At 45.7% G+C, this 15967-nt stretch overlaps 1 protein-coding gene and 1 long non-coding RNA gene across 8 annotated transcripts in view; one reads left to right on the forward strand and one right to left on the reverse strand.

The window, feature by feature from the left end:
• Nucleotides 1–7479, reverse strand: part of SPTLC2 (serine palmitoyltransferase long chain base subunit 2) — a 58272-nt gene extending 50793 nt beyond the window's left edge. The window contains exon 1 of one of the 3 annotated variants that reach the window (NM_001006483.3): nucleotides 7292–7479. In NM_001006483.3, coding sequence (NP_001006483.1) covers nucleotides 7292–7417 — 126 coding nt within the window. In that variant the 5' untranslated portion in view covers nucleotides 7418–7479. Of the gene's footprint in view, nucleotides 1–4473; nucleotides 5731–6929 lie in introns of those variants that run through there. The other 2 variants (XM_046941775.1, XM_046941776.1) reach the window with 2 other exon arrangements.
• Nucleotides 7386–15967, forward strand: part of LOC107053523 — a 31595-nt gene continuing 23013 nt past the window's right edge. For 3 of the 5 annotated variants that reach the window (XR_003075272.3, XR_003075271.3, XR_001466846.4), the window contains exon 1: nucleotides 7599–7779. This is a non-coding gene — a long non-coding RNA (uncharacterized LOC107053523). The other 2 variants (XR_006939514.1, XR_005860470.2) reach the window with 2 other exon arrangements.

The raw sequence follows: 15967 nt of genomic DNA on the forward strand, positions 1-15967 counted from the left end.
GAAAAACACGTCACACATCAAGCTAACATTATTCTGAGCCTGTCTATCTGATCATGAAAAACTTATTTCTCGAGGTCAATCAGAGAAAGGGTCTTCAGTGCATCTGCTGCACCTATGTCAGCAGCCAGTTTGGCTAAGAGCTCCCTCGAAGTCAGCATGGTAGAAACAGGTGGATACAGAGGAGCATACAGAAGTCAAACTCGGACTGTGGGGCAGAACAGCATGTAAACTTCCAAAAGCATTAGAGAAGACAAAAGCCATGTGTAAGCACAGGAACATACATAGACATTACTGCAGACAGCACAAAGAGGATTTAATCAATTAATCTTTTAAAGTTGTTTATTGTATTTGCTATGGTAAACGTCCTGCACAAGCAGTATACACTTCAGGCAGAGGAAACAATACAGAAGCACAGCACAGGCAACACAGTTAACAGTGAACACCATAAGCAGTTATACTGCTCTGCTAGGAAAACCACGACATGCTGTATTAAAGCGACTGCTCTATTTCTTGCTGCAAGGAAAACCAAAAGCCAGATGAGCGCAGCTGACTTGATGTGAACACCTTAAAAGCTGCTGGAAGACAACTTCATGAAATTCCTATTAATATGTAGGAGCTCCTCATGACACGTACCACACATACTGCACACATTTCACCAGGAGACACACAGCTTCTGGTTTGAGACGTATAATAAAAAGCTACTTCCCAGAGCTGCTTGCTTTTTTTCTTGTCAAAGATTCCTTTCAGCTACAGGGAATATGTGGAAAGACAGGGCATGCACCTCAAAAGAGCTCATGTTTGCTATATGGAATCAAGAGAACCAGAACCAAAGAACCTACAGCACTAAATGGTAACATCCCATAGGCAGCCCTATCTGAGCTATTACTTACTCGGCGCCAACTTCTCCCTGTCACCTCCAGACTTTCTTCTTGCACTGCTTTGTTCTTAGCCTTCCCGTCTCAAACTGCTGCCATGGTAAAAACACTAAGATTCACTACCAAAATTAGAAGGCACTGGTTTGAGTCACATTTTAATCTTTCAAAAAAAAAAAATATATATATATATAAAAACCAACACAGGAGGTTTTATATGACAGACTTCATCACTGTGGTGCATCTGAAGGGCCTGTCATCTGAATCTGCAAATATTATTTCCCAACAAATGTGACACTCCTTTGATAACTAGGATGCCTTTGCCATATCCACACAAGAAGTATAAATCCCTCATACATGTTCGCAGTTTAAAGGTACACCTCCTTTTTCAAATGAGTGAATGATATAATTAAGGCTGTTTTTGCTTGTGATTAGTACTGAGTTACATCGATAACTGACCATTTGAACTCTGAGAATACATTTTTTCCTGATAGTTTACCTAGTCATCTTAGATCTACTACGTTATCTTATCTAATACGTTCAATCGGGCTGACATATACAGCATTTTGTAAAACATGCCTTAAATACATTCAGCTATTAAGCGTGCAATGAAGAATTTCAAAGGCAGAACGATTGAGGTGAATCACTAATAGACCGAGCCATAGGCTCTCAAGTTTTTGCTAATGCTAATGCCTATCAATTCCTACGCATCTCAGCTCCTGCCTCTTCAACTATAAGCAGTCATCAGGGCTGCACTTTTCAAGGCAGAATGGCTCTTTCTCAAGGAATGATGTTTTAATCAGGGCCGGTAGTTCTGCCCGCAGCTTCAGCATGGCTCCCAGTTTATGCTCCTTGTACACAAACTGAAGTCAATGGAAAAATCAAGATAAAGCTTTAGTTTTCTGGTCAAGAGTTTGAAAGTATGACGTTTATTTAAGGAAAACAGCTTCTGCTGGACATTTAAGACAGGAAAAGAACTGGTTACAAAATGCCACCACTCACGTAGCCGCACTAACAAAAAGTGATTTTGCATATAGTTATAAAACGTTATCAGAGCGTTTGAGGAAGAAAGTAGCTTAAATTGAAATGGCCGTCTCAACATAATTTCAACATTCTATTCAAACTGGTCTCAGTATCACACACGGATTTAAGAGAAGCCAGTCACATTAACTGTGGGGTTGTCCTTATACTAGTATGGATAAAGAAATTTTCAGACAAGCCTGACACTGATGTTACAGTCACTAATTTAATACGATGGCTTCCAATACTCATTTAGCCAGAAAGATGTTGTCTTGCTGTTCCTTCCACAAAGGCTTATAGACTTTTATAATTACATTTGGTATTAGGAAAGTATCCTCATGCACAGATAGGCTTTTTCAGAAATAGTTCTGTCAGTTAAAACATCTGAAGGAGATCACAGTGTTTTCTAGGTCAGCCAATTTTCTATTCAGTTCAGTTTTACGTTACTGATGTAACGCATGTAGTTAATCAAAAAGCCAAGCTAGAGACTGAACGTAATACACTTCTTTGTGTCTGACACAAGCCTCAGAATACATGCTAAAAACCCTAACATCTATATTTTTAATCAGGGTTCAAGGATTAAACACTCATGTCTAACCCAGGGCACACTCCTGCAGTCCAGGAGTTCATCTGTACAGTCATGGAATAACTCAGTTCAGAAGAACCCTCCAGTGGCCATCATGTCCATCCCTAGCTCAGAGGAGGTCTGAGCACAGCAGGGTTTTGAGGACCACATTCAACCTAGACTTGAACACTTCCAAGGACAGCCTACAGCCTCATGGGGAACTCCTTCCAGCATTTTAATGTTCTCACAGAAAGAAAAAAATCCTTAATATCTACTCAACATTTCCCATTCTTCCAAATAACATATTTTGCTTCTCATTCTATTGCCGCATAGTTCCAAGAGCCTGGAACCATCTCTTCTGCAACCACCAACTAACTAGTTGGACCTTCTCCTCCTTAGGCTAAGAAATCTAGCTCTCAGCCTCCCCTCACACCTCATGGGCTTCAGTTTCCTCAGCCTCTGGTTGGCCCTTCAATGGTTTCAACGACTGATGAGGATGCGCGACTATCTTAATGGAAAGCTCAGTACTGGGCACAGTACTCCACGTGCTCTCACTTCCTTGTGAGTATGTTTATGAGATTTAGTTCTTAAGAACCAAGAATATTCAATTTTTCTGTCTGTTGTTAATTATATGCAAATTTTAAAATGCAAACAGGCTCAAAAAACCCAACCAATTTCATACTCAAATCTCTTACGTTAATATAAAATATTAGCAGATAGTTATTAAAAAATCTTTATCTTAACCTTTATCTCGAGTGAAGGTTATTCATTCACCTCAAACAAAGGTTATTCACGTTGCTGCAATCATTAACTTGCTGTAATGAGAAAAACTTCCAGTATTTGTTCTCTTTTTCCTAAGTGCGGTCTCCCACAGAAGTCTCACACTGATTCCAGCAGAAGCATCTATAAAACGAGGATGGAGCCAGCATTCTGCTGCACCCTGAAGTACTTCATGAGATGATTTTGTGCAATCTGATTAATTGTAAGCTCAGAGGACCACAAAAGCTGTGGTCAGCATGTACACGCCAAACTTACTAGACAAAACCTTATGCTGCTGATGCTAATGCTGTGAGAATTCAGGACTTGTAACAGTTTTAAAGGAATTCAGCTTTCTCAGTCATCCCCCTCCCTTTAATTGAAGTATTCCTTCCCTTCCTGAGGAAGTCACGTGAAACCCTGTTTACTTAAGGATGTATATAAAACACTACCTGGAGATCACTCCAGCACAGTATTGGCAAACCGTGAATCATGCAGAAATTTAGAGGTTCCTTGTATCATTCCAACTCCTGTGTAACTGACTTGGAAGTACTGTGCACAACAAATACAGAACTTGAAATCTAAACCCTGTATTCCAATTTTTTTCTTCTGTTTAGTTTGAGATTATTTCTTCCACAACATCTAAAACTATAAGAGAAGCCATCGTAAGGTGAGAAGCTCACTTAAGAGGTCCAGAAAACCACATTAGTGAACTTCTGTTTAGAGTAGCAGACACATTACAATAAGTCAACATGGAAAATAAGGGCCTCTTGCCTTACTAAGCAGGTCCCAATCTCCCTGTTCTAAGCAAGAATTTATTTATTCTAACACAATCTTAAAAAAAATCATTAGCTGTTTGTTTCAGAGAAAGACACCGCATTGGAGAAACACATTCCAGTCTAAGATTGTATCACAGAAAGAAGAAGGGATTATTCTTGCACTCTTTATTATTCCCAAAGCGTCTATGATAGAAGTTCAGGACCATTTTTTCCTACTGAACCCACATAGCAGACTCTCCAACAGACCACAAGGACAGAAAAAGCAGAATCACGCACAACTTGGAGAGCTCATTTCACTGTTCTTTTACTTGTCTTGCTTTCTTTCCCAGCCATGTTCATTTCCTCAATTCAAGACAATACTCTCTGTGCTGCCAGGCCTTCATCTTACCTAGCGTGGTATTACACTAAAGGACAAGAACTCAAAGATTAGTTTGTTTTAACCACACACTCTTAACTGTACACAGGGTCAGAAGTTACTCACTTTTTCACTAAGTTTCCATGGTTTTTAATTGCTAGATGGTTCTTCAACCGTTTTTACTGTTCCTGTTTTAACAAAAAAGCTTACAGTGAGATTGTTGCACTCACTGAATTTGAATCTCTAAAGAGATCAATTGTTTGCAGAATCAAAGTACTTTGAACACAGGACTTCCTAGGAAAGCAAAATAACAGCTTTCTTTATCTTGGTACTTCAACAGAATGATTTTCTTTATATGCTGAAATCCTAACTTCAAATTACTCCTTTCTGAGCTACTGATAATATTTCATTATCTCCAAGGCAGCCAAAGTCAGCTCCCACAGTTTCAGTGGTTTCTTCTTCTCTTAGCAAGAAGAAGGATTAGCAGTTTAGATCCCAGCAGGAGATGAAGTAATATTTAAAACTTAATGTGAACATTCCCACCCTCTTCTGTTCAGGCCAGAATGGCAGTAGGGTACATTATATTTTAAATATCAGTCTCTCATTGGGGTGAGAGCTGTAAGCACCACCTGAAGTCTGTGTTGTAAAGTTAACACCTTTTAACCTGAACCTTTTAATAGGAGAAAAAAAATGAATAAAATAAAGCTTACTCGAGTAACTTACAGCACAGACATCTTAGGTACAGTTAATCTTACCACTTTTCTACACTGTTAAAAAAACATAAAGCCTGCCTGTCCTACGTAACCCTACGGGAAGGTGTGGTGTTGTATCTGAGTGATACTCTCACAAGCTCCAGGTTTTTCCAGATAAATCATCAGTGTTTGCAACACTTCCTTACACCAAAGGCTCTCCTTCCCCTTCCTCTTCCCATCAACTGTTTGTATTAATTTTCTCTCGACCTTACCTCTCTTCTTGCCTCTTACTTCTCAGGCACCAAATAGGCATTCTCGCATAAGAATCTTTCTCCCTGTCTATTCTTTACTTTGCTGTTCTTTTCTATTACCCAGTTGCTGCACTTATAAGCTATCTCCTTTTTGGTACTCAATTACTTTGCACTCCACAGATCTTGCCACTTCCATATCCTCAAGTGCTATACACGGTATGTACATATACGTAAACATTTACCTACACAGACAAATATACTTAACACACGATAAGCACTGACATGCTCTCCTATCAGAGCAATGAAGATTAAAAAAAAAAAAGCCAAACAAACAGCCAAATCTGTGTTGTTTCCATGACTGTATCTTTGGTGGCCCTAAACTCCTAGCACAGATGATATGTGAAAAAAGCTGTAAACTATGAGTACCCCTGAGCAGTCCCAAGCCTCAGTTAAGGTTTCAACACTTTGAGCCTCAATTGGAAAGTCAGGGATCTGAACCAAGTAAGATGTTGGAGAAAGGAACACATGGCTTCTAATCATAAACAACTTCTTGATCAACAAGCAGGTGCCAGAAAGCTTTAAAGCTTTCTTATAACCACCTTACATTACTAGACTTCAACTTTTTGCTAAGATGTCTCACGATCATCAGCACTGCAGTGAGCCTTCCTCCCTTTAGAAGCGATCATCTCAAGTGCCTCTGGTTTGCAAGACGTATTCAAATACACTATCACACACGAGCCGACAACTGAATATAAGTTCTCATAACACACTGAACTTCTTCAGCTTTTCCATTCACATGCTCATCTTTCACGTTTTCCAAACAGGCAGCTGTACACAGCCCTTGAAGAAAATGTTCCCTCACCCCATCCCCTGCTGTTCTTCTGAAGCAGAACCTCTATTTTAAATGTGCGGAATAGTCCAGGGGAAGGGGTGGGAGGGAAGAACACCACCACTACTTGTGCTTAGTACAAAGATTTAGACCTAAGGTTTTATAGTGAGCAATTTTTGGTGTCTGCAAAGCAAGACTGCCAGCGCCGTAGCTTCCTCAACAATAAACCTGCATAAACTGATACTGCTGCCAAGCAAAGGCATTGTAACCTCCCCCGGTTGCTCACTCCCAACAGCGTGCTACCTACTCCCGAGTGCCAGGGCAAGCCTGTGGGTGCCCACCCAGGGAAGGCAATGCAGGAAACAATCTGGTTTAAACTCAGGTCATGGAAGAAAAACAAGAATTGTGCCTTTAGCCTGCATCAGTTCTCAGCCTGGTTCACTCGGTGACGGCACGAGCTTTCCCTGAGGAACTGGAGGGGAAAACAGGGAGCAATACGAGGGACACCAGCAGGGAAGGCTTTTCTCCAGCAGCAGTACCAGGCGTGGGCCTCCAATACAAGAAGTTCCATATTGCTGGGACTCCCTTTGGGAGAACCACTAACAGTATCACACAAAAGTTTGGTGCTTTGCAGGAAAACGAGTGGAGCTCTGAAGGCGCAAACACACAGTAACACAGCCGTAACACAGCAAGATGAGCAAAAGCCTTCACTCTCCCGGATTAGGAAGTTCCTGCTCAAAGGACACATCGCACCTGTAGTGACAGAGCAACGTCAAGGAACTAACTTCTGCTTTCTGCTAAAGCACGGACCTGTTACACGGCAGCGGGATTCGAGTTTAAAGCCACAGAAGTCCAGCAGCACAGGCACGGCCAGCCCGGACAGCCAGGCATCCCAGACAGGGGGAGCGGCCCGGCCGCTGTTACCCGCTGGGCCCCCGGGCTCCAGGCCACCGCCGGGGCTGAGAGACCCGAACTTTCGCGGGGCTCCGCCGCAGCTCCCCCCAGCTCACCCCGAGGCCCGCCGGCTGCCCTCGGCCCGCTCAGAGCCCAGCCCAGCACGGAGGCGCTGCCCCGTCCGTCCCACACCCCCGAGCCGGGCGCTGCTCCCCCCCCACCTCCCTCGCACCGCTGCCGGCCGCGCCCGGGCGGCAGAACGCTCCCGCCGCGCTGACCTGTGTGTCGGGTGCGGGCAGGCCGCGCACGTAGCCGTTGCGGAGCCCTCCGTGGGCCGCGCCGCTGCAGCCGTTGGCACGGGGCTGAGCACCCAGCGCCGCCGCAGCCCGCTCGGGCCGCTCCATCCCGCCGCTGCCGGACACGATCCCGCCGCGCCTCACCCGCTCCGCTGGCCCCACCCGGCCGCGCCGCGCCGCACCGGAAGCGCGAGCCGCTGCCTCCCCCAATGGGAAGCGGAGACGTCACGCTCAGGGAAGAGACGAGAGGCGACTGAACGGCGTGCTGTGGGGCACAGGGTGAGGGGGCGGGGCCTGGGGGCGCGGCCCAATGGGGAGCGCGGCACGCCGGTCGGCGAGCGGGGAACGAGGGGAAGGGAGTGGCTCGCCCAGTCGCAAAGCAGAAAGTTCGGAGCGAGGCGGAGGCGGGGGGTGAGAGCTGCCCAATCACCCGGCAGAGACAGAACCGGGAACGAAGGGAAGGGGATAAGGTAACCAACGGCGGCGCGAGGCGGAGGGTGGGCGCGAGCGGACTGCGGGCTCTGTCCAATGACAGGGGGAGCAGCAGGGCGGTGCCTGAGGCGGCAGCCAATGGGGCGCTAGGGCGGGCTGGCCCACCAATGGTCGGCCGTGTGGGCATCTGCTCCAGTTGGTGCTCCTGCAGTTCCCAACGGCGCCCTGATCGCTGGAGCAGGGGGAGGGCTGCGGCCGGTAAGCGCCGTGCCCGCCCTTGTTCAAAGGGAAAGAAATAAGGAGGGAATGGGCTCCCTCGGGACGTGGGGGTTGCCCCTGGCGAGCGGGCCTCTGGCTGGGTCACAGTGGCCTTCATGGAGGATGAAGGAAACTGTCAGTGAGCGCTGTGATGAGAGAGCTTCTGGGTGATTGCTGGGGAGAGGGGCGGTTCTGGCCCTTGTTTGCCTGGACAACAGCTGACCTGACAGACAAACCCTGCAGACCAGTTCCAGGCACAGCTGAAGTCAGTAGTGTTTACATTGTGACTTAGAGCTGTGTCTGCCTGAGTGCCTTGCTGGGGTGGTACCCTGGCTGCTGGTAGGCTGATAACCGCCTGTGTTTAGGCTCACTGTATGTCTGACTGTGAATTTTCTGATAGGCTTTGGAAATACATCTGTCCCAAGACCGGGCAAACTAAATACTCTGACCAGTTTCAGGGGTTAATATTACTTGTCTGAGCTGGCAAACGTCACACCAGAGGAAACCAAAAAGCACCTGTATCTGTGCCCTGTTTTGTACAACTTGTGCCAATTCTCGGTGCCACTGAGGGGCTGGCAAGGAGAAGGCAGCAAGAGGTGGTTCTGAGTTGCAGGTTGGGAGATCTTGTTTACTGTCTTAACTCCCCTCAAAACAAACAAAAAAAGCCCACCACTGATAGCTCCTTAATAAATTCTGGGCCTTCGCTGTCAATAAGTAAAGGACTTTCAGTAAGTAATTCAAATGCCTCAGCAGAACTTTTCTCTTGGGAAAGTTTTTGTTCCTAGATAATAAGAAGGACATCTGCAGCCTAAGAAGCAGAGGCTCAACACTCCACCAACTTTGTGGAAGAGTTAAACTCCCCTGCTGGGGTTGATAATAAGCGCCATAACAAGGCCAAAGCGCCAATTAAAAACATACTCAACAGCCATACTTTTTGTAAATAGGTTTCTGACCATATGTGGGATCTGGCTTATGTAACAGGGAACCTCTTGTCACCAAAGACATCCTACTCGAATCCTAAATTAACACAGTACGTGTGTAGTACCACATTCCAATACGTACAGCGATTCCAGGAGTAGGCAGGTGCTTCACAGAAATTGTATGAACGTTCCCATGTTAAAATGTACAAAATCTCTGTGCTTTGGATCACAGGTGTGCACACTGAGTGGGAGTGCTTGCCCGTGCGCCCAGCGCTGCAATGAAATAATGTTGGCTTTCTAATCTGTCATTTGGGTTGGCAGGTTTTATTCCCAGAATTCGTTGGCACCACCAACAAAAACAAACTCCCACAAAAAGAAAACCACACCACCAAACAGCTGGTAGGAAGAGGGCAATAAAACTAATGTGCCTAAGTACATACTGAAAAGGTAGAAGAGTTTGACCTTTGATTTCTCCTGAGTAATATAGAGGGAAGGGCCTTGGTATTTACTAGAATGTAATTTGAAACAAGCAGAGTAAATCTCAGCACGGTGCACAGTTAGCAGGCCTCTTCTCTCTAATTTGCTGTTATTGGCAGTGGATTTTGTTCTATGTTTCTCTTGTGTTGTAGTTGCATCCTGGGGCCTCTGTCATGAATCTCATTGCAAGCTAGATCTGAATGGAGGGTTCTTGGCAAAAGTTAATGAGTTTTTGTGGAAGTCATTTTTCTTTCCTGAGGAAGGCTTAGGAGAGCTTTACAGCTTCTTTCAGCCCATTAATGGGCGGAGCAGCGCGTCCAACGTGCTTCATATCTCTGAGTCACCTACGGACATGGGAGGTTTTCATAATGAGGATACAAACACCGGCTCAGGGATAGCAAGTCCAGGCTGGGTGTGGGGCTGTGAAGGGTTAGATCTGTGTGAGGCCATATTCCTATTCTTGCAGGCTGTGGCTGCTCCCATGTCTTGACTGCCACTGGAGCAGGTACAGACTTGTCAGAGAAACATTTTTTCTTTACCTGGTTTCAGTAAGCCCAGACAAAACTGTCAGCTAGGATGGGATGGGCCATGTTCCCTTTCTCATATTACAAGATAGGACTGCGAAGCTGGTGCTGCTAGGGAGGTTCTAGCGATCAAAACAGCAATCGCCTGTGCTCAGCGTTTGGCTGCTTGTGGCAAGTGGACTTGCTTCATTGCGTGTGCAGTTAGTGCTGTTGGTGAAGCACATGGACTGCTCTTGCTGCTGAGCTTTTTCTGGAGAAGGAGCAGAGAGCTTTTGTGGAGCTGATGTCTGAAGAAATGTAAAGAAGATAATGAATGAAAAAAAAAGGAAATGAGTGAGCAAGTGTGAGAGGTGTAGTAGGGATCCTCATGCTATATCATTTTTTGAAGGATTTTCCCCCTGTTGCCATGGTTGGCTGTTGGTATTTTCTTTCTGGCTCCTTTCCATCTGAACAGAAATGAGTGAATTGTACTGACCGGTTTGCCCCATGGGGTCAGATGGCCCATCAGCCAGCACCTGCAGGGAATGTCTGAGGCAACACCCTCTGCCCCTGGCCCAACTGTGTACGCAGGAGTTTCATTTGCTGATGCCTCATTTCTGGAGAGGACAAGCTGCTTCCGCTGCTGGGCACTGGATCCCACTGTTATGTTACCTGTTCAGTTAGAGAGCCCAAACCCCTTCCACACATGGGCACCTGCGGACTGGTTACTGCATCTGTCCTTAAACACAACTAGCACAAACTCCTACAGTAAAATGGTTTCAGTTTTGGTTTAGGAACGACAGGAAGGAAAAAACATTAAGGGACCTGCTGATAAACTCCTGCAGGACATGGCAGTCTCATGCAGCTATTGTAATGCTCCCCTGCACCTGGGGCCTCAAACCTACCCTGACCTCAGCAATGAACCAGGCTAACGTGGTGTTTGAGGGACACCTTTCCCATTCTGGTACAGAGCAGGGAGAGGGAAAGCCACACTCACCCTGGGGTTGTAGTGACAGAAGAGCCCAGGATGGCCATGAGGACAGGTCCCAGCATGGGGATGCCACACAGGACACAGCTGGTGCCATAGGCAGCATCAACCACATCCCACAGAGCTCCTGGTGTCATACCGGTGGGCAGCTCTGATCAGGCTCAGTGTGACATGTGAGGTACCCGTGTTTACAGATGGTTGCAGCTTGTGTCTCTGGACTACATGGCTGCACAGAAGATGATCTAAATAAACTCAGAACAAATTCAAGTTCTGAACCTCCTTTTAGGTCCCAACAGGAGAAGACCAGCCTGCTTGAACAGGGAGCTTCTGCTGAGACTCCAGGAAAAAAAAAGCGTTTACCATCCTGAGAGTACTCAGCCCCCTGAGCTGGAAGGTGGTGATGAGAAAGAGAATAACACCTCCACAATTCAGGAGGAAGCAGTTAGCAACTCACTACTCCATGTAGACTGACACAAGTCCATGGGATCAGATGGGATCCACCTGAGGGTACTGAGGGAGCTAGCGGAAATGATTGCTAAGCTACTTTCCATCATTTATCATCAGCCCTGGTCAACCGTGGATGTCTCAAACAGCTGGAGACTTGCTAATGTGGTGCACATCTATAAGGAGAGTCAGAAGGATCTGGGGAACTACAGGGGAACTGTCAGCCTGACCTTGGTACTGGGGGAGGTCTTGAAGCAGATTGTCTTCAGTGCAATTACTCAGCATGTTCAGGACAACCAGGGGATCAGGCCTAGCCAGTATGAGTACACAAAAGGCAGGTCCTGCTTGACCAACCTGAACTCCTTCTGTGACCAGGCAACCTGCCTAGTGAATGAGAGAAAGGCTACAGATGTAGTCTACCTAGACTTTAGTAAAGCCTTTGGCTCCGTCTCCCGCAGCATTCTCCTGGGCAAGCTGTCAGCCTATGGCTTATAAACAGCTATATTCTTAGGTGTGTAAAACCTAGCTGGAGAGCTGCTCCCAGAGAGTGGTGGTGAATGGAGTTAAATCCACTGGCAAATGGTCATGAGTGGTGTTCCTTGAGGGTCAGTACTGAGGCTGGTCCTGTCTAATATCTTGATTGATAATGTGGATGAAGGTATTGAGTGCACCCTCAGTAAGTTTGCAGATGACACTAAGTTGGGAGGTGTTGTTGATCTGCCTGAGAGTAGGAAGGCCCTACAGAGAGGTCTGGATAGGCTGGATTGATGGGCTGAGTCCAGTTTGTGAGCTTCAACAAGACCAAGTGGCACTTTGGTCACAACAACCCCATGCGTTGTTACAGGATTGAGGCAGAGTGGCTGGAAATCTGAATGGAGGAAAAGGATCTGAGGGTGTTAGTTGACAGCTGGCTGAACATGACCCAGAAGTGTGCCCAAGTGGCCAAGAAGGCCAATGGCATCCTGGCTTGTATCAGAAATAGTGCAGTCAGCAGGACTAGGGAGATGATCATCCCTCTGTACGTGGCACTGGTGAGGTCATACCTCGAGTACTGCGTTCAGTTTTGGGCCCCTCGCTACAAGAAAGACATTGAGGACCTGGAGTGTATCCAGAGAAGGGCAACCAAACTGGTGAGGGGCCTGGAGCACAGGCCTTAAAGAGGAATGGCTGAAGGAACTGGGATTGTTTAGTCAGGAGAAGAGGAGGCTCAGGGGAGACTTTATTGCTCTCTACAACTCCCTGACAGGAGGGAATGGCGAGGTGGGGGCTGGTCTTTTCTCCCAGGTAACAGGGATAGGATGAGGGCTAATGGCTTTAAGTTGCACCAGTGGAGGTTCAAATTGAATATTAGAAAAAAAAATATTCTCAGAAAGAGTGTTGAGGTATTGGAACAGTTGCCAACTGTGGTGGAGTCACTGTCACTGGAGGTTTTCAAGGGAAGTGTAGATGTGACACTTTGGAACATGGTTTAGTGGGCATGATGGTGATGGGTTGATGGTTGGATTAGATGATCTTAGTTGTCTTTACCAACCTTAATGATTCTGTGATTCTTTTCCTGTGAGCTGGCGTAGCAAATAGTCTTACTGAGCCATGTGAATGAAGCAAGAAACTGTATAAGAAAAATGAAATGAGTCAAATGGAAGAGTAGACCATAAGTAACAAGTTAGTCAGGGATTGCTGCACTCCAAGCTCATATTGACAGAGAGCTTACATCACTGGCATGAGTCAATGCGTACAGTTGCTAATCATCTGTAGGTTTGGGGATCACAGGGCAGAGTTGTGAAGTTTGGAGCTGGAAAAAAAAAAAACAACAAAAGAAGGAGCTGTTGGGTAACCAATGGGACATTGTAAGGAAGCAGGAAAATTTTTGTGTTTTGGTGTCCCAAACAGAACTTGGGCCTTCCTTCTACAATAATTAGAGATCATCAGAACTTATTGCTGTGGGCTATAATTTCTTTTGACAAAGGAGAGAGTTGACAGCTGAGACAAAACTACTTATGTGAATAAAGTCAGCTCTGTGGGGAACCTCAATTGGATGTCTCAAGGTGGCTGTAGTCAGAAATGAGCCTCAATCTTTGGCTTTCACATTTGCAATTCAGACAGAATAAGTAGTGATTCAGTGCTTGTGTTTAAGGCAGTTAGTAGCAGGTGGGTTGCTCTGGAAAGGAGCAGTCCACAGTCTCCAAGTGTCTCTCCTTCATCTTCAGTCTCCAGGTGCAAGCTGAACTAAACATGAACTCACTGCTGAAGGTATAATTGAAAAGGCTACAGTTTGGGCAGACCTATATAGTGCTGTGAGGTGGGCATTGGTTTTGTTTCTTGTTTTTCTTTTACAGTTACAGTAAAACAGTTGCAGTTACTTAGCACTGAACCTTCAGGGACTGTGTAAGGAGATAACTCCAGGGAGGCACTGAGTCTGAATGGCAGAACATGTGTCTGAAGTTTAGGGGAAGAATCAGCAGGAGCGTGGAAAGCTCTTTGGGGATCTCATAGCTAATTAAATAGCAGTTTAAGAAAACACAGAGCAGTAATAGTGTCCCAGGAGAATCTGTCAAGACAATAGCTAAATTTCATGGAAAGCTGGAGAGGCCTTGGAGTAGCCCATAAGAGGGAATGATGCTTGTTTGGGAGGTTGGCTGGTCTGGTGTATGAGTGACCATTCTTCTATCCTCGGCTTAGGGAAATGCTGAATGCTCACAATGGATTGCTTCCTTCTGCTGGAGGCAGGCAAGTGGAGATAGGTACAGCCCTTTTTTTTTCTTTAACAATGTAGTTAGCTGCTAAATTTAGCTAAGCTGAGAGTTATGTTTCTGCTTCTGGAAAGATTCTCTCTCTCCGTAAGGCCTTCTGTGGTGAATATCACAGTTCCAGGATCACCACAGCTTTTGTTTCACCTTTTCACTTCTCTCTACACACTGGTTTGGATCAGAATTTGTAAATGTAGTGGAGTGTTTGCTGCTCAGTTTGTTTGCCTGGAGAAATTAGCCAGGCTTGCAGTGAAATGGGAAAGATGTCAGGATGGGAGGTTTGTGATTGGAGATGCAAGAGGCCTGAGAGGATGTAGGTACTGAAATACGTGTATGAATATGGGTCTGATGAGCCATAATAAAACTGATGTAGGATGGGGCAGATGATGAGTGTAGGATCAGGGTGCTGGCCAGCAAAACTAGGCATGGGAGGGAATCCAGTTTATTAGAAGGGATTAATGACTTTACCCACCTACTTAACCACCTACAGTTATTATTCCTTTTACATACAGCTTTAATCCTTCAGTTAAGAAAGAAGTAGGTAACTAATTGTACCAAGGGTTTCTTTTTTTTCTGCAAGTTTCAATTGGGGCTGACTGCCAAAATCATCCTAGCCTTGTTTGAAGCCTTCTTTGTCATTTATCTGTTTTCATTTGCATCCTCAGTTTTCAAGGCTCCAATACAAAATAGTATTCAGAAAGTTCCTTCATCCACCCAGTTCAGACTTCTGGATGTTTGCCTTTCGTTTGATCAGTGACTTGTATAGTGCTTTAGAGTGGAGAATGACATTTCTCCATAGCAGAGCTGAACTGTTGGAACTGACTTAAGGCCAACAGTAACATTCACCCACCTTCACTGTTTCGTCCAGCCCTTGGCAACACCTGCTTTTCTTCTGGAGCCTTAAGTCTGAATCTTTTCTTCTGCCATCCCAGTGGAACTACATGATGATGTGTCCTCTCTCAAGTCTCCCTCTAGCACTATAGGGCCAACAAAGGCTGTAGTTCCTGGAACTCTTGCATTAACCACTGAGAAGAGCTGAAATGAGTTAAAAGTATCCTAGCGAAAACAGTGAGTTGTGTTAAAAAAGCAGAAGTGGCAGGTTTGGGAACGAGCAGCTGAGGTGAAACCCATTATTTTATCATCACTCTTGTCATGTTAGCTTTTGTTAATGGCAATGTGGTCTGACAGTCAGTGGTCAAGATGCAGGAGTACTGGCAGAATGGAGGTGAAATAAGTGTGTATATACTTGAAACTTGGTTGGAAGCATGGTAGTCACAGCAGCTTCTGGTCTCATATGTGGTTCCTGTGGTACATTCTTAGTCACCTGTATTGCCCCAGCTTTCATATTCGTCCATGGACATTCACTGTCACTTGTGCTGATGGCTGCTCAGTTTGGTGAGTGGTAAAGCAGTGTGGTAGAAACTGTCCTTAGGTCTCGGATTCATTTCCTTGCTGATAGTGCTTCCTGCATCTAAACAGGCCTCAGCCTCTTGTCAGTTTTGGGGTTCCCTAGAGCGTTCACTCTTAGCTCCCCCACCTCAAACACAGGATTCGATCCTGCATATTCAGTGTGACGTGGGCTCCTTTTTAATGGCATGCTCACTTGTCCCCCCAGCTCTAGCACTGAAGAAAGTCCTGTTCCTGTAGGCAGTGACCGACCCAATGAGTTGATGTTTATTTTTTTGTGGCTTGCTTTCTTAGTCCATGAAATGAGTTTAGCGAGACCATTACCCTCTCCATGGAAGATGAAGTGAAAGGCTGCATCTGTGCGCTGTAATAAACAAAGCCCTAATTTACATGTAAATGTGTGTGATATCGCTGTAGCAGCAGAGTTGTACCAGTGAAGCCCTCCTTATGTGCAGGCAGCTATGTCAGCAGAATAGGGTGCT

This window comes from Gallus gallus, chromosome 5 (genome assembly GCF_016699485.2).
Source record: "Gallus gallus isolate bGalGal1 chromosome 5, bGalGal1.mat.broiler.GRCg7b, whole genome shotgun sequence".
Lineage (NCBI taxonomy): Eukaryota > Metazoa > Chordata > Aves > Galliformes > Phasianidae > Gallus > Gallus gallus.